This window comes from Lycorma delicatula, chromosome 2 (assembly GCF_047948215.1).
Source record: "Lycorma delicatula isolate Av1 chromosome 2, ASM4794821v1, whole genome shotgun sequence".
NCBI classification, from domain to species: Eukaryota; Metazoa; Arthropoda; class Insecta; order Hemiptera; family Fulgoridae; genus Lycorma; species Lycorma delicatula.
This window is the reverse complement of record NC_134456.1, coordinates 42,696,030-42,709,450: the sequence shown is the minus strand read 5'-3', so window position 1 is coordinate 42,709,450 and position 13,421 is coordinate 42,696,030. Positions and strand designations below refer to the sequence as shown.

The window sequence follows — 13,421 nt, the reverse complement described above, 5'->3', positions numbered from 1 at the left end:
ACCAAAATATGAGAGCCTGATAGGGGCAGAACATATTGGTTAGACCATTCAATGTATTAGTCAGCTGGATAACTCAGGTTTAAATATCAGGTAGTAAAATAAAAATAAAAATCATGTTCTTCTCCATTTTGTGTTTAATATATAATTAATATAATCAATAAGATGATAGTACTAAAAAAGGTAATTATTACATATAAATATTCTTATACCCAGATTAATATCTTATGTAAAGCATAGATTTTTTTCAACTGAAAGGTCTTCTATAAAGCTTAATTCAAAGAATGAAATTATTTATGCTGGGAAATTGCCTTGGATGTAATACTAAAATAATTGTTTTTTAAATGTACTTATTATTGCTCAAAAAAAAATATGCATACCACGTACATCATATGCATAATTATGAATAGTGTATATAAAAAATATAATTGGTATATGTAAGTGGGTTTTAAAATGTCCTGAATGATACTCTTATGAATATATTGATATTTTAAGGTAGCATAGAAATATTATGAACTGAACAATAAAAAAATATTTTGGTGTAACTACTTATTCATTTTTTATAAAAGAAACATATCCAGTGTATCTAACTGTCTGAATAGTATACAGTTCATTTAGATACTTCCACACGCCTCACTATTCTGGGGATAGGTGAATAACTCTTTAATTTCTTGAAGGAAATTATTTTCTGTTGCAACATTTATTACAATTGATAAACACAAAATCCTGATTACTCACTTTTACCTAGACTAATGAATTCAATAAGCCTAAACTATCCATTTCCTTATCTAACTCATTTCGAGTTTCAGTCAAAATAAAAGTTCTTTAGTGATTTTGCCATTTTTACTTTCGTCCCAGAACTGTTAATTTGTCCTAAAATTCATTCTCCAGTTCCTTTGTTGCTTATTTCATGAAGAAATTAATAAGCAGGATTGATCCTGCTTGATTAATTACTTAAGATTAATCCTGAGTAAAAATATCACAATCTCCGAAGAGATTTGGGCAGTGCCAGAAGAGGAGCTTTAAACTATTTGCATATCATAGTTCCTATGGGACTATTGTCCTTTTCATTTCCTTTTCTTTATAGTCATTTATTCTCCAATTTTGGTTCTGTAGATGTAATTGGAACCTGGAAGGTCAAATTTGGGTAAGAGTACCTGATGAATTAAAACATCCTTGGTGTAATTTGATGAGAGAGCTTCCTGTGGACTAACCCAGGGAATCCCTTCCTGTACATTGACTGCTTAATAAGCCTAATGGCTAAAGCATCTAACAGAAAAAAGTAGGCTCTTCTAACCCTTTCTAAAATAAAAATTATAAAAATTCATTAAACATTTTTTGTAAGATTAGGAGAAAAAACATCTTGTTATTAAAATTCTATCTTCAGTATAAATTTCAAACCTAGTAAAACTTACTATTCTGCAAGAATCATTGCTAGTAGAACAAAGTGTGATGTGTGCTTTATTTTGATGTCTATTCATCCAGACAGCAGCCAACTCTACATTGCTTGCCCAAGTCACTGCACTCAAGACTGGTTCCCTAAGTATATAATTAAATATTAATTGTACATAACTTCATCATACAAAAAAATATATATATATATATATATATATATATATATATATATATATTAGAAACTTCGGCACAAGAGATATTACCAAAATCTTTCATTCAGAAGGTCCTAGGATCAAATCCTGATCAAATTTGGCATTTTCACGTGCTTCAAAATTTCCATTACATATTTCCATGCATAAACTACAAGCATATAAGGTGAAATAATCACTAAAAAAAAAAAAACTGTTCAATAATAATATAATATGTCATTATTCCACTGATTTGAATTCTTTAGACTCTGAAATGGGTAGACTAATTTTGAATTTATATTCTTTATCAGTTTTTTTTAGCTGTATGACTATCATGAATTAATATTATAAGAAATTAATTTCTTCCTTAAATTGTCAAAAAAAATTACATATTTCTATGCAGTTCTAATTTAGAAAAAAAAAGTAATATTAACACACACATATCATGTTTTACACGGAATTATCAAAAAGTCATTGGGGTTTTAAAAATTAATTAATATTTTTTCAGTCATATGACTGGGTTTAATGAATTCCATTTCATTCCATTCTATTCTGTACCAGTCTTAGTTTCAATGTACTTCCTACAACCACAAATTTTTTATTCATATTTTCTAATTCTTTTATGTTCCTTAATTGTTTTTACCTGCTATATTTGCTTTTAAAACAAAATTTACTAACACTGAATGCCTTCATATATGGTCGACCAGTCTTGTTAATTTTTTATAAGAAACTGTCTTAAACTTCTTATTTTCAATTCACCTTGAGATTTTGTCATTTCATATGTTATCAACTCATCTAATTCCTTGTTTATTTAATCATCTTGTGCCCTTTTCCTCCTCCATAAAGTGCTACAATCCATACAAAATAATCTTAGGAATTTCCTTCTTTCTCTTTTAACAATCCCTTATTCTGTATTTGTCACCAGTAGATTTCTTTTTTGCATAAAACCTCTTTTGGTAGTGCCAGTCTGTTTCAGATTGCTTGAATACTTTTTATAGTTCTTGTAATTGTATTATCTATTCAATAGATAATACAATTTACTTCTGATGTAGTGTATTCTCCATTATTAATTCTGGACTTCTCATTATGTTTCTTTCTGTTATTTTTGTTCAGTCAGACTGAATTTCTTCCTCAACAATGAACCCAAACCATTTATTACCTCCTCTACCTCATTTCTAGTTTCAGTCAAAATGGTTAACAGATTAGTGAATCTTGACATTTTTATTTTTTTTGTCCATGACTGTTAGGTTATTCTTAAATTCCTTTTTCAGTTCTTTCATTGCTTCTTCCATACACAATTTAAGAAGCAAAGTAAACAAGCTATAACCTCATATCAATCAGTTTTTATTACAGCTAGCACATCTTATTCTTTGTTGCTGTCTGATTCTTGTACTAGTTATAAATAAATCTTATTTTTGTCAATTTCAATTTTATTTTTCTTAAAATCTTAAAAATTCTATTTCTTTCCACATGACCAAATATTTTTTCAATCTACAATCCTTTACTTTAAAATTTCTGTAAGTGAGTTCTCAAATTTACCTGCTCCTGCTTTCTTTGATTTGATTAAGATAATACTTTATTCAAAAATTTTACTTAATAATATGTACTTCTATATCTATACTTCATCTAAACAATGTAATAATTAGTAATAAGTAAACATCTAGAAAAAGTATGTAGTAGTTTTATTAACATTTCAAAACAATTACATTTTTGTAAGATCCTTTGGTGGAAGAATGTTAAGAGCATAAGGTGCTATTCCAGATTGGGGATTCAATGATGCGACATCAATGACGCTTATTGAAACAACAGGAGTTGGTCTTCCTGCCTGAAAAGCATACGTAATTAGTAATTAGCCATTATACAACTATACAAATGTATTATTATGTTTTTAAATAGAAAGTATGATGCTAAGTGAACAGAATACTATCTAGCATAAACAATATAACCAAATTTGGTGAAGTAATACTATTTGTGATATATAGATTTAAAATGTATAAGTTGCACAGAAAAACTAACAGGTGAAAACTAAGAGTATGATGAAGTTGTGCTAATCATGGTAATTTTCAAAAAAGAAATTGTGCAATATAACTAAATAGGTTACAAAAGAAAAGATTGTAGAAAATAAATCATTCTGTACATTAGTTTTTAATTTTATGTAGTACAGGAATGATGATGATAAATACCTGAAAATTCAATGAGAAATTCCATAAAACCATTAATTTAACCATATTCATAAACGGTAAAACCAAGAAGTTTATTTTGATTTTAAACATACAAATAAATTCATAGAGAATCAAACACATGACTTCAACTTTTTTTTTCTTTACCCCCTCCCTGGTCCGACCCACAATTAAGTATAACAAGCACAAGGGAGTGTCCATTACTCTAACGAGCCTTCCCGCCTACTGGCTTATCATCCAGCATGGCAAGTCGGCCCACCGGTTAGGTCTTTTATTTGTGCCTGCCTCTAATCCCCAATGTAGGTACGCCAGACCCAGCCATGCTGACCCTGACATTCCCACACCAGAGACCAGATCTTGGTTTTTTATGTGCCTTAGCCTCTAATGGGGAACCCCCAAGAGGATGCCCACCAGGACAATGGACTTAACTCCCTCTCAGCTGTTGTTGGGTCCTGTCCGAAGTAGTTGTAGAGTAAGGCAAACCACCTGGAGTCCCCAGATGTTCATTAGAACCAGCATACCACAACATGCCGGCCCTCGCATCTGGGGCTGTCCAATCCCAGAACTATTATCCTCTTCTTCATTCCTCAACATCCTTAGCCATTTGGACATACTTTGCATAGTTGTCAAATGACTTCCAATGACCCTCCATAGATGTTATATGTGGTAAAAGGGCAACTAGAGTCAGGTCGGCGATCCCAGCACAAGTTTGCTGCTCCTTCTATTTTGGACAACAGCATATGCTCTACTGAGTCTGGATCTAAATAGAACATACAAGTAAGGGACTTGCGCCTACCTATATGGTGGAGATAAACTTCAAAGCTGCCATGCCCCATAAGCAGCAGTGTTGTGTAGTAAGTGAGGTCACCACATCTCCTGGAGCACCACTGTCTCAAGTCCAGAATCATACTCCTTGTCCAGACAGCCTTGTCACTAGCCTGCCATCGCTCTTGCCAGACATAAAAAAATCATCTCCTGCACCAAAGTCACGGCTATCCTGGCTTGCTTTTCAGCTCTCTCCCTCATCAGAAGGTCGATTGGATGGACACCCGCCAACACACAAGCGGCCTCATAAGATGTTGTATGGTAGGCCGTGATTATCCCCAGGAGCATGTGATGATGAAGGCTCCGCACCCTAGAGAGATACCTGTTGTATGCCAGAGTGGCACCCCAAACTGGTACAGCATATAGTACAATCGATGTGACGGTCGACAGGATGACCCATCGTTTCAATGCCCGTGGCACTGTGTGAGGTGACAGGAGATGTTTCTACGCTATGAGTGTCCTTTCTGTTCGCTCACCAACTGCAACAACATGGTCTACATGAACAATCAATAGCAACCCCCAGATAGTTGACTGTGTGCTTTGGTGGGATAAGATGTCTACCCACCACTCTCAAATCAACCAGCCCTGCCTTCCTCCTTCCAGCAAAGATGATAAACTCACTTTTCAGGGCAGATAACTCTAAGCCATGGTTCATCAACCACCTACTTATCAAAGACAGGGTCATGTTTCCATGATTCCAAAGTTCTATTTCAGTGCTGTCACCAACCAAAATTGCCAGATCATTGGCAGAGGCAATAGCCTCAGTTTGCTCCAGGAGCTGGAGGGTACGAACTCCATCGAAAACAACATTCCAAAGGAGGAACCTAGCACAGAACTCTGTGGAACCACCCTAACATTCAAAGTCATAGACCACCTTGCTGAGTTTTGACAGAGACCCGCTTCTCCCTCAGGTATTCTCTGATTTGTTGTAATAAAGATGAGCTGATCCCTTTATCTCGGCGGGCATCAAGAATTGCATCCTAAGATACTGACTCGAAGGCTTGTACGTCCAAACGTACAAGCATTGGCAAACTCCTAGTCTGCCTCTTCCCATCCACCTAGGTCACCACCTTGGATAGTGCACATGCATTGTTGACCACCTCTTCCAGAATCCAAACTGATTTTTATGGAGACCAGCTCCAGAATTTATTTTGTCTATGAGTGACCACTTCATGACTTCAACATTTTTTCCTGTTTAACCTTTGGGAATCACCATCAGGTATTACTTCAGAGGATGAATGAGGATGATATATATAAGTGCAAGTGAAGCGTAATCTTGTACAGTCTCAAGTCAACAATTTCTGAGATGTGTGGTTAATTGAAACCGAACCACCAAAGAACATTGATATCCACGATCTAATATTCAAATCTGTATAAAAGTACTAGGATTTGAACGTTGGAACTCTCGACTTTGAAATCACCTGATTTGTAAAGACGCATTCACCACTAGACCAAACCGATAGGTTTCCCTTTTTTTTTTGTTTAACCTCCAGGATCACCATTAGGTATTGTTTCAGAGGATGAGATGAATGATTTGTAGCATATTTGAAAATGCCATGCCTGACTGCGATTCAAACGGGACCTCCAGATGAAAGGCTGAGACACTACGACTTATGCCACGGAGGCCCCCATGACTTCAACTTTTTCTTTTTCCTGTTTACCATCTGGGAATTACTGTTCAGGTATTAATTCAGAGGATGAATGAGGATGATATGTATGAGTGTAATTGAAGTGTAGTCTTGTACAGTCTCAGTTCAACCATTCCTAAGATGTGTGATTAATTGAAACCCAGCAAACCAAAGAACACCACTATGGATGATCTAGTATTCAAATCCGTATAAAAGTAACTGCCTTTACTAGAAGCTGAATGCTGGAACTTTCAACTTCCAAATCAGCTGATTTGGGAAGATGCGTTCACCACTAGACCCACCTGGTGGGTTCACGACTTCAACCTAATCAAAGCTAACCTAACTTTAAAATTTTAGAGAATGATCTTTAAAACCATGACATTTTATTCAAATGTGTTTTTAACAACCATGATTGCTTCTGTGTTTGTAGACAAAATTCTGACCGAAGGTTAACTGAAGACAAAACTTATTTCATCGTGTTGATTTTTTTGTTTCATTGTCTGTAAAAGTGTTCATTTTTTTAATATGGATTTATCCATGCACTATAATTAATTGTTGTTATTATTACATTATAACAATGATAATAACATGATGTAATTATAAAATAGATACAATTGATAAAAATTACATATTGAACACAGTGTTTAGTCTGAGCTGTACATCTGTGGTGTATATTAATGTGTATGCAATTTTGTATTATTTTCTACATTTAACTTTTTAGTAATTTTTTTTAAATATGTTAAAAGTTGTAAGAGAATTTTAATTGTTATTAAAAAACAGTTGCCTGTAAAGGTTTTATTTAAAAAAAAAACAAAGTAGATATTAAATTACCTTAGGATATCTCATGTTTATAGTTTGAGTATATTGAAAAGCAATGCTGCCTGGTTTTCCATATTGTGGTATAGACATTACTGGTGTTGTTGTGTCATTAAATGTGACAAACGCTAGTTTCTTTCCATCTTTTGAAAACCACATAGCAGAAATTCCATGTGAATCACCTGGATAATATGGAAATCTTGTTGGAAATGGTGGATCATTTATAAAAACCTCTTCTGAAAAAGTAAACAAATTATATTAACTAAAAGTTAAGATTAAAACAAACATTTTTTCAGTTATAATTGAAAATTGTTTCAAACATTTTTTAATTATCTAAGAATGAATTACATAAGCTTTATGCACATTTTATATAATGGCTTTATTCACGGTAGGGCAATGTTACCTTATAAAAGAATGTGTGACTAGCATTTTTAACTAAACAAATAGTTGTGAAAAGCTGGAACGAACACTATTTTCTATTATTTGATGAGTGGGTTGTCATAATGAACCCACAAATAAAACCCATGAATAGTTGTACTATAAAGTTACAACATTGACAGATATTCTAATAACCATCGAGCAGTTAACAATGAATCAGTGTTTGATCACTGCATAATTTACTATGATGAAGTATATTATGAGAGTGAGTTACTAAATAAAATACCTGTTAGTTCATAGCTGCAGCCCTTGTTACTCAAAATTACTTTTTCTCTCCCTAAAGTGTATAATCTGACAACTATGTATTACTATTTTCTCAAATGTAACTCATTACCTTTTTTAAAATACAAAAATGTTAAAAAAATGAAAGAATAGAATTTTTGTAATATTAACAATTAGATATACAGAATAAAATATAGTGAAAAAACACAATAAGAAATTATATATAACCATTTTTACATTAATTAAACTACTTTATAGTTCACTATGGTTAAGGTTTTGAATAAAATAAAATTTTTTGTAACAATAACTACAATATGAAGGACTTTTGCCATTTACGTACAATTTTGTTTTTATTAAAGACATATTTGCTCTAAGAATGAATCGGATATTTATAAAAATACTCACATATTTTAACATTATTAAGATGTTACTATGTCATATAGCATATACTGTACTTAGAAAATACTACAGAATTATAGAAAAGTAGATTTTTCTATTTGTCCTTATGACTTTCTTAAACACCTATGCTGTGAAGTGACAGAATTTTCATACATATCAACTGTTCTTGTGATTTTCTTCACTGTTACATGAAAAAACTATTATATCAAAACAATGTAATAGAAATTAATGAAAAGCAAATATGAATACAAAATATGTTATGTATTATTTAAAAGAAAAATATTATACTACCTTCATATACCCAATTAGGAACACCATTATGAATAGTGTTTGATCTTCCATTGCGAGTAAGACGTATTTCTTGCATAGGCATTTCAACACTTGGCCAATAAAATATGTCATTCATAAAAACAAATGCTAGTGCATTTCCTATAGGTGACCATTGTGCTAATAAAAGCTGCCTTGGTGTGCCCTGAATGTCAGTAACATGAGTCACAGCCCTGAATCAAAATAATTTTACTTTAAGATACTCAGAACTGTATGATATTAGTAAATTGTTTATTATAGACTATATTTCATTAACTACAAATAATGAAAATTCTATAAGTTTTGTCTCATCAGTCTTAAAATCTGCTGTAATAGCAGATAACAGGATTCTTGCACTAATATTGTTTTAAGATAATAAAATCTAATCAAAATATAGTATTATATATGAAAATAAGATATACACAATTATTTACTTGCATCATTTGTCTTTATCGTTTGTTTTTATTTTTATAAAAAATCATAAAACTGGGGTAATCAGTTGTGAAGCTGATCATGTACAAAAAAACGTATTTGTAATAAACAAAAAAACACAATTTTATTAATATTATTTAGTCATAATTTGTAGTAAACACTAATTAAGTGACTAAACCAAAAGAAATAACAAAATGTCGGATTGCAAATTAATAAAAAAAAATTGTAAGCAACCTGACATGAGGTACAAGTTGCTCCCAAAGTTGGGATAGTCATTCTCAAGATAACAAGAATTCCATGATAGATTTATTACACAAAAGCACGAAGTGAAATGGTTTCCTGTTGCCTTTTTCACTAAGCCAAACATGCTGGTGCATATTGTTATGCCAAGCCCAAAATTGACATGAGATATTCAGCTCTATAAGTGACACCTTCATTCTGTTCATCACAGAAAATGACTGCAGAGTGAACAGCATTTTCACAGAGAAAGGAAACCTGTCTAGTGCCTCTTGTGCCTCAGTTGCTTTACATGTATCAGTCATAAGAATAGCTAGGACAGGTGGTGTGAAGCATTAAATTAATGTACACCCTCTATTGAGAAGCAATGTGTTTTATAAATTATCTGTATTTAGTAGGGTGTGGTTAGCAGCTATTGATTTTAAATTTTGTAAGATAACCTTTGTTGAAGCTGCTTTGTTGAAGTATATGAATGATAATCGAGTTTATTATTATAAAATGATTCCATGATTCATTTTTTCCCTTTTTTTAACTTAATTTGTCAAATGGTAAATCAGAATTAAGAGTGGAATGCATACATTAATTTTCATCAACTTCTTTATTATATGTAACATATGTTACATGCTATATATATAGCACAGTGGTCAACATTTTGATGAATTATTTGAATTTTCAAAAAAATTATATATATATATTTATGTGTGTGTAATTATAATTAATATAATATATAATCATATATATATATATAAACACAGATTCCAGATTGAAAGGTTCTGGATTTCAGTTTCAGACTTAATCTAATTCTGCATATTTATTAACTAATTTTATTCTTATTATTCAAACACAAGCAGTGAAAGTAAAAATTAATTGATAGTACTGGCAACAAATTATTAATAATTAAAAACAATTCCAAAAAATGCACATTTAACAGATCAAAAACAAAATTTAACATAATTCTTCATTGCACTGAATGCAAAGTACAGTACTTAGAATACTCAATTATAAGCATGCAAACCATCAAATATAAAACTGATCAAAATTCAGCTTAGCTGACCAATGGTTACTTGGATATTTCAAATTAACCATATATTTTATGAGAAAATAGAAAAAAGGTATTCTATTTCTTATTATTTGATAATATCCTTACATCTTCTTATAAGTACATCTTTACAATATATAGTATAACCATTTTGTTATGCACATTATGGTAATACGCACTATGATTCCACTGTAGACTATAATACAGAGATACTCATGTTTGATTTGATTCATAGAATATAATTATGTGCAACTGGTAATGTTTTATAGTAAGTGTTGAAATGTTCTTTCATTTACATTCATACATATCATCCTCATTCATCCTCTGAAGTAATACCTTATGGTTGTTCCAGAGGCTAAACTGAAAAAAGAAAGATAAAGTCCAAACTTTCACACTATATTTTGTGACACTCTTTGTAAGGACATCAGGGTTAATGGAATTCATCTCTGCAGTAATGGCTTGCTCCAGCTTTGGTAGATTATATGGGTTTGCTTGATACACATGTTTTTTTAAAAAAAAAACCCAGAGAAGAAGTCTGGTAAGACAGAGGAATGAGGGGGTCACAGACCTTTTGAGATCATGCAATTACCAAACATTTCTTCCAAAAATCCAGTGTTGTTTTTGAATGTATGCCTTGTTGCAGGTAACAAAAGTGTTTATCAGACTGGAGAAGAGCTACAGATTACATATTTATATCCTGATTTGCCAGATTATCAAGGGTTTTGTAAAAAAAAAATTGGGCCCACTATTCATTCACCACTATTCATTCAGAAATCGCACACCAAACCCCTACCTTCTGTGAATGCAATGGCAATTCATGTAAGATGTGTGGATTTTGTAATGATCAGTATCTGTTGTTCTAACTACTGGTGAACCACTAGGGTGAAAAACACCTCATCACTGAAAAACAAACTATCCAGTATGTCCATTCCATTACTTTCCACCTGGATGATAAACCACTCGCGTACCTTATTCTTTTAACAGCATCTGAAGATTTCAATTCCTGTATGCAATGCATTTGGTATGCATGTAGACCTAATTTTTAAAATTTTAAGAGTGATGATAATTCAATCTTCCTCTCTGTGATGATAACTTATGCAAACCTTTCCTTGAAGACTGTTCAAGTATTGCATATATTGTGCAATAAAATGATCACACTGTATTATATTATATTAACTTCTGTACTATTTTATATTTTATTAAAAACCATGATATTTTATCATCTACAATAATCTTAAAGCTAAAGCAATCACTAAAATAAAATACATAATAAAAAAAATTTAGGAAAACTTAAGTTCCTGCTCTGTCATCTTTAACATGGATGTTAAAAGCACTGTAATACTAATTTATTAAAAATAATTTTAAAAAAATTATCATTTACTGCTTTTTCTCTTTTATCCCAGCTGATTAGATTATCCCAGAAATTAGCATCTTAAAAACTTTTTTTTTTATATAATAAATAAAAAAAATTAAAACATTAAAATTAAAATAATTTTTACAATTTTTAATTAAAAATTAAAAAAATAATTAATTAAATATACTACAATTAGAAAAATATATGAATTATTCTACTATTATTATAATCTAGTGGAAGACAATGAAATTATTATTTTGATACCATTCGAGCATTTAAATATATTTTTAACAAGATGAAGTGAATTAAAATAACAAATTAATTAAAGTGTTAAACTGTAGGTACAAATCAGGAAATAAACAAATTTAATGCCAAGCTTGGACTAACTAATAAAATTTGTATGCTAAGATAATTAAAAAAAAGAATTCACTTAAAACTATTTAAAAGTATACTTATATAAAAAAACTGCTTATTCATAGAAGTAAGTTTTAATTGTATAATTTCTATAATCTGATCTATATGCATTATGATCTATATTCTACAATTTGAAAATTTATAAAGGTTTATAAAATAAATAAGGTTTTATTACATTACATATTATTATTTATCATTATTCATTATTACTTACTTTGTCTGTAAATTGATGACTAAATAATACGCAAAATAAGAATTACTGAATCGCTGAAAAATAGAAATAAAATCAAATTTTTAGTTATTAATTAAATTAGATAGTTTTTAAAACAAAGTTTTTAAATTATTAATAAAAAAATCATTTATGTCAAATTTATGGTAATTTTTTAACATTTTTTAATCTTTTTAACATTGTTCAACCCAATTTTCATTATTATTATATTGCTTTGAAAAGCGGCCAGCCAGAGTGGTTAGACTTCAGATTTAGCTCAATATATATTCTAAACAAATAAAATATTTATCAGTAAGAAAACAATAAAATTCAATGAATGTATTCAAAATCAAGTTTTACCTTTTGGTAACTGTGAGCAACTAATAGAAATCTTCTGTCAGCAGAAAGTACAAATCTCTTTATGGGTTTCTGAACAATCTGTAAAATGACAAATAAAAAATCTATATTAAAATAACACTTTGCTTAGTTTTAGATACAAATTTGTAAAGTAAAAAATTATTAGTAAACATTTTAGTATTTAAGTTACTGAAATAAAATTAATTTCTCTGCTGCTATTACAATCTACTGGATGATAATAAAATAATCATTTTGGTACCATATTTAAATATTTTTTAAACGTAAATGATTTTAGAGTTTTGAATAATTTAAATTAGATTTATTTTTTCTGCAAGCCAAATTATGTTTTCTTTGCTGTTTAATTTTATTTATAAGTACTTTTTCAAGTGAAAGGGATTTAATACTGTCACCATTGATTTCTAAAATTGTCATGTTTTTTATACTTGAAAATATGTGATCAGCATAATTAGAATTTTTTTAATTACATTTATATTCTTGTAAATGTTTCCTTTTTCTTTCACAATGCAAAACCTCAAATTCATATGAGATTTATCATTTTGTATAGGACCTTTGATCCTATGTAATTAAAAAAAATATTTTTTTTAAGTAGCATTGTATGTTATGGTCATTAACCAATAAAAAATGCATACAATCATATTGCACCCCTTGTTCAATTATCTACAGAATCAATTTGTTATTGATGAATTTAGCCAATGACAATGAATTGTTACTTTACAGTGTTCAGTTTTCAGAATGCTACTTCCTGAACCATCTGGTCTGAAAGTTCATGCTTTTAGGATTTGAACACATATAAGATCACTAAATGATTGTATGACTTTGTATTCCCAGTGGAACTTATAATTAATTGAAACTTATGTTTTGAAAAATTATGTTATCATATAGCTTATTATTATTTTTTTTTTAATTAAAAATGGTTATAAAAGGAAAAGGATCATTTGTTTTATATTACATGTAATGTACATAGA

At 30.3% G+C, this 13,421-nt stretch overlaps 1 protein-coding gene across 3 annotated transcripts in view; it reads right to left on the bottom strand.

Moving 5' to 3' along the window:
- LOC142318755 (venom dipeptidyl peptidase 4-like) overlaps positions 1-13,421 on the bottom strand; it is a 128,517-nt gene that overhangs the window by 13,802 nt on the left and 101,294 nt on the right. For all 3 annotated transcript variants that reach the window (XM_075355188.1, XM_075355189.1, XM_075355190.1), the window contains 6 exons: positions 12,439-12,516; positions 12,085-12,137; positions 8,380-8,588; positions 7,045-7,265; positions 3,287-3,405; positions 1,413-1,536 (listed from right to left, as the gene is read on the bottom strand). In XM_075355188.1, coding sequence (XP_075211303.1) covers positions 1,413-1,536; positions 3,287-3,405; positions 7,045-7,265; positions 8,380-8,588; positions 12,085-12,137; positions 12,439-12,516 — 804 coding nt within the window. The remainder of the gene's footprint in view (positions 1-1,412; positions 1,537-3,286; positions 3,406-7,044; positions 7,266-8,379; positions 8,589-12,084; positions 12,138-12,438; positions 12,517-13,421) is intronic.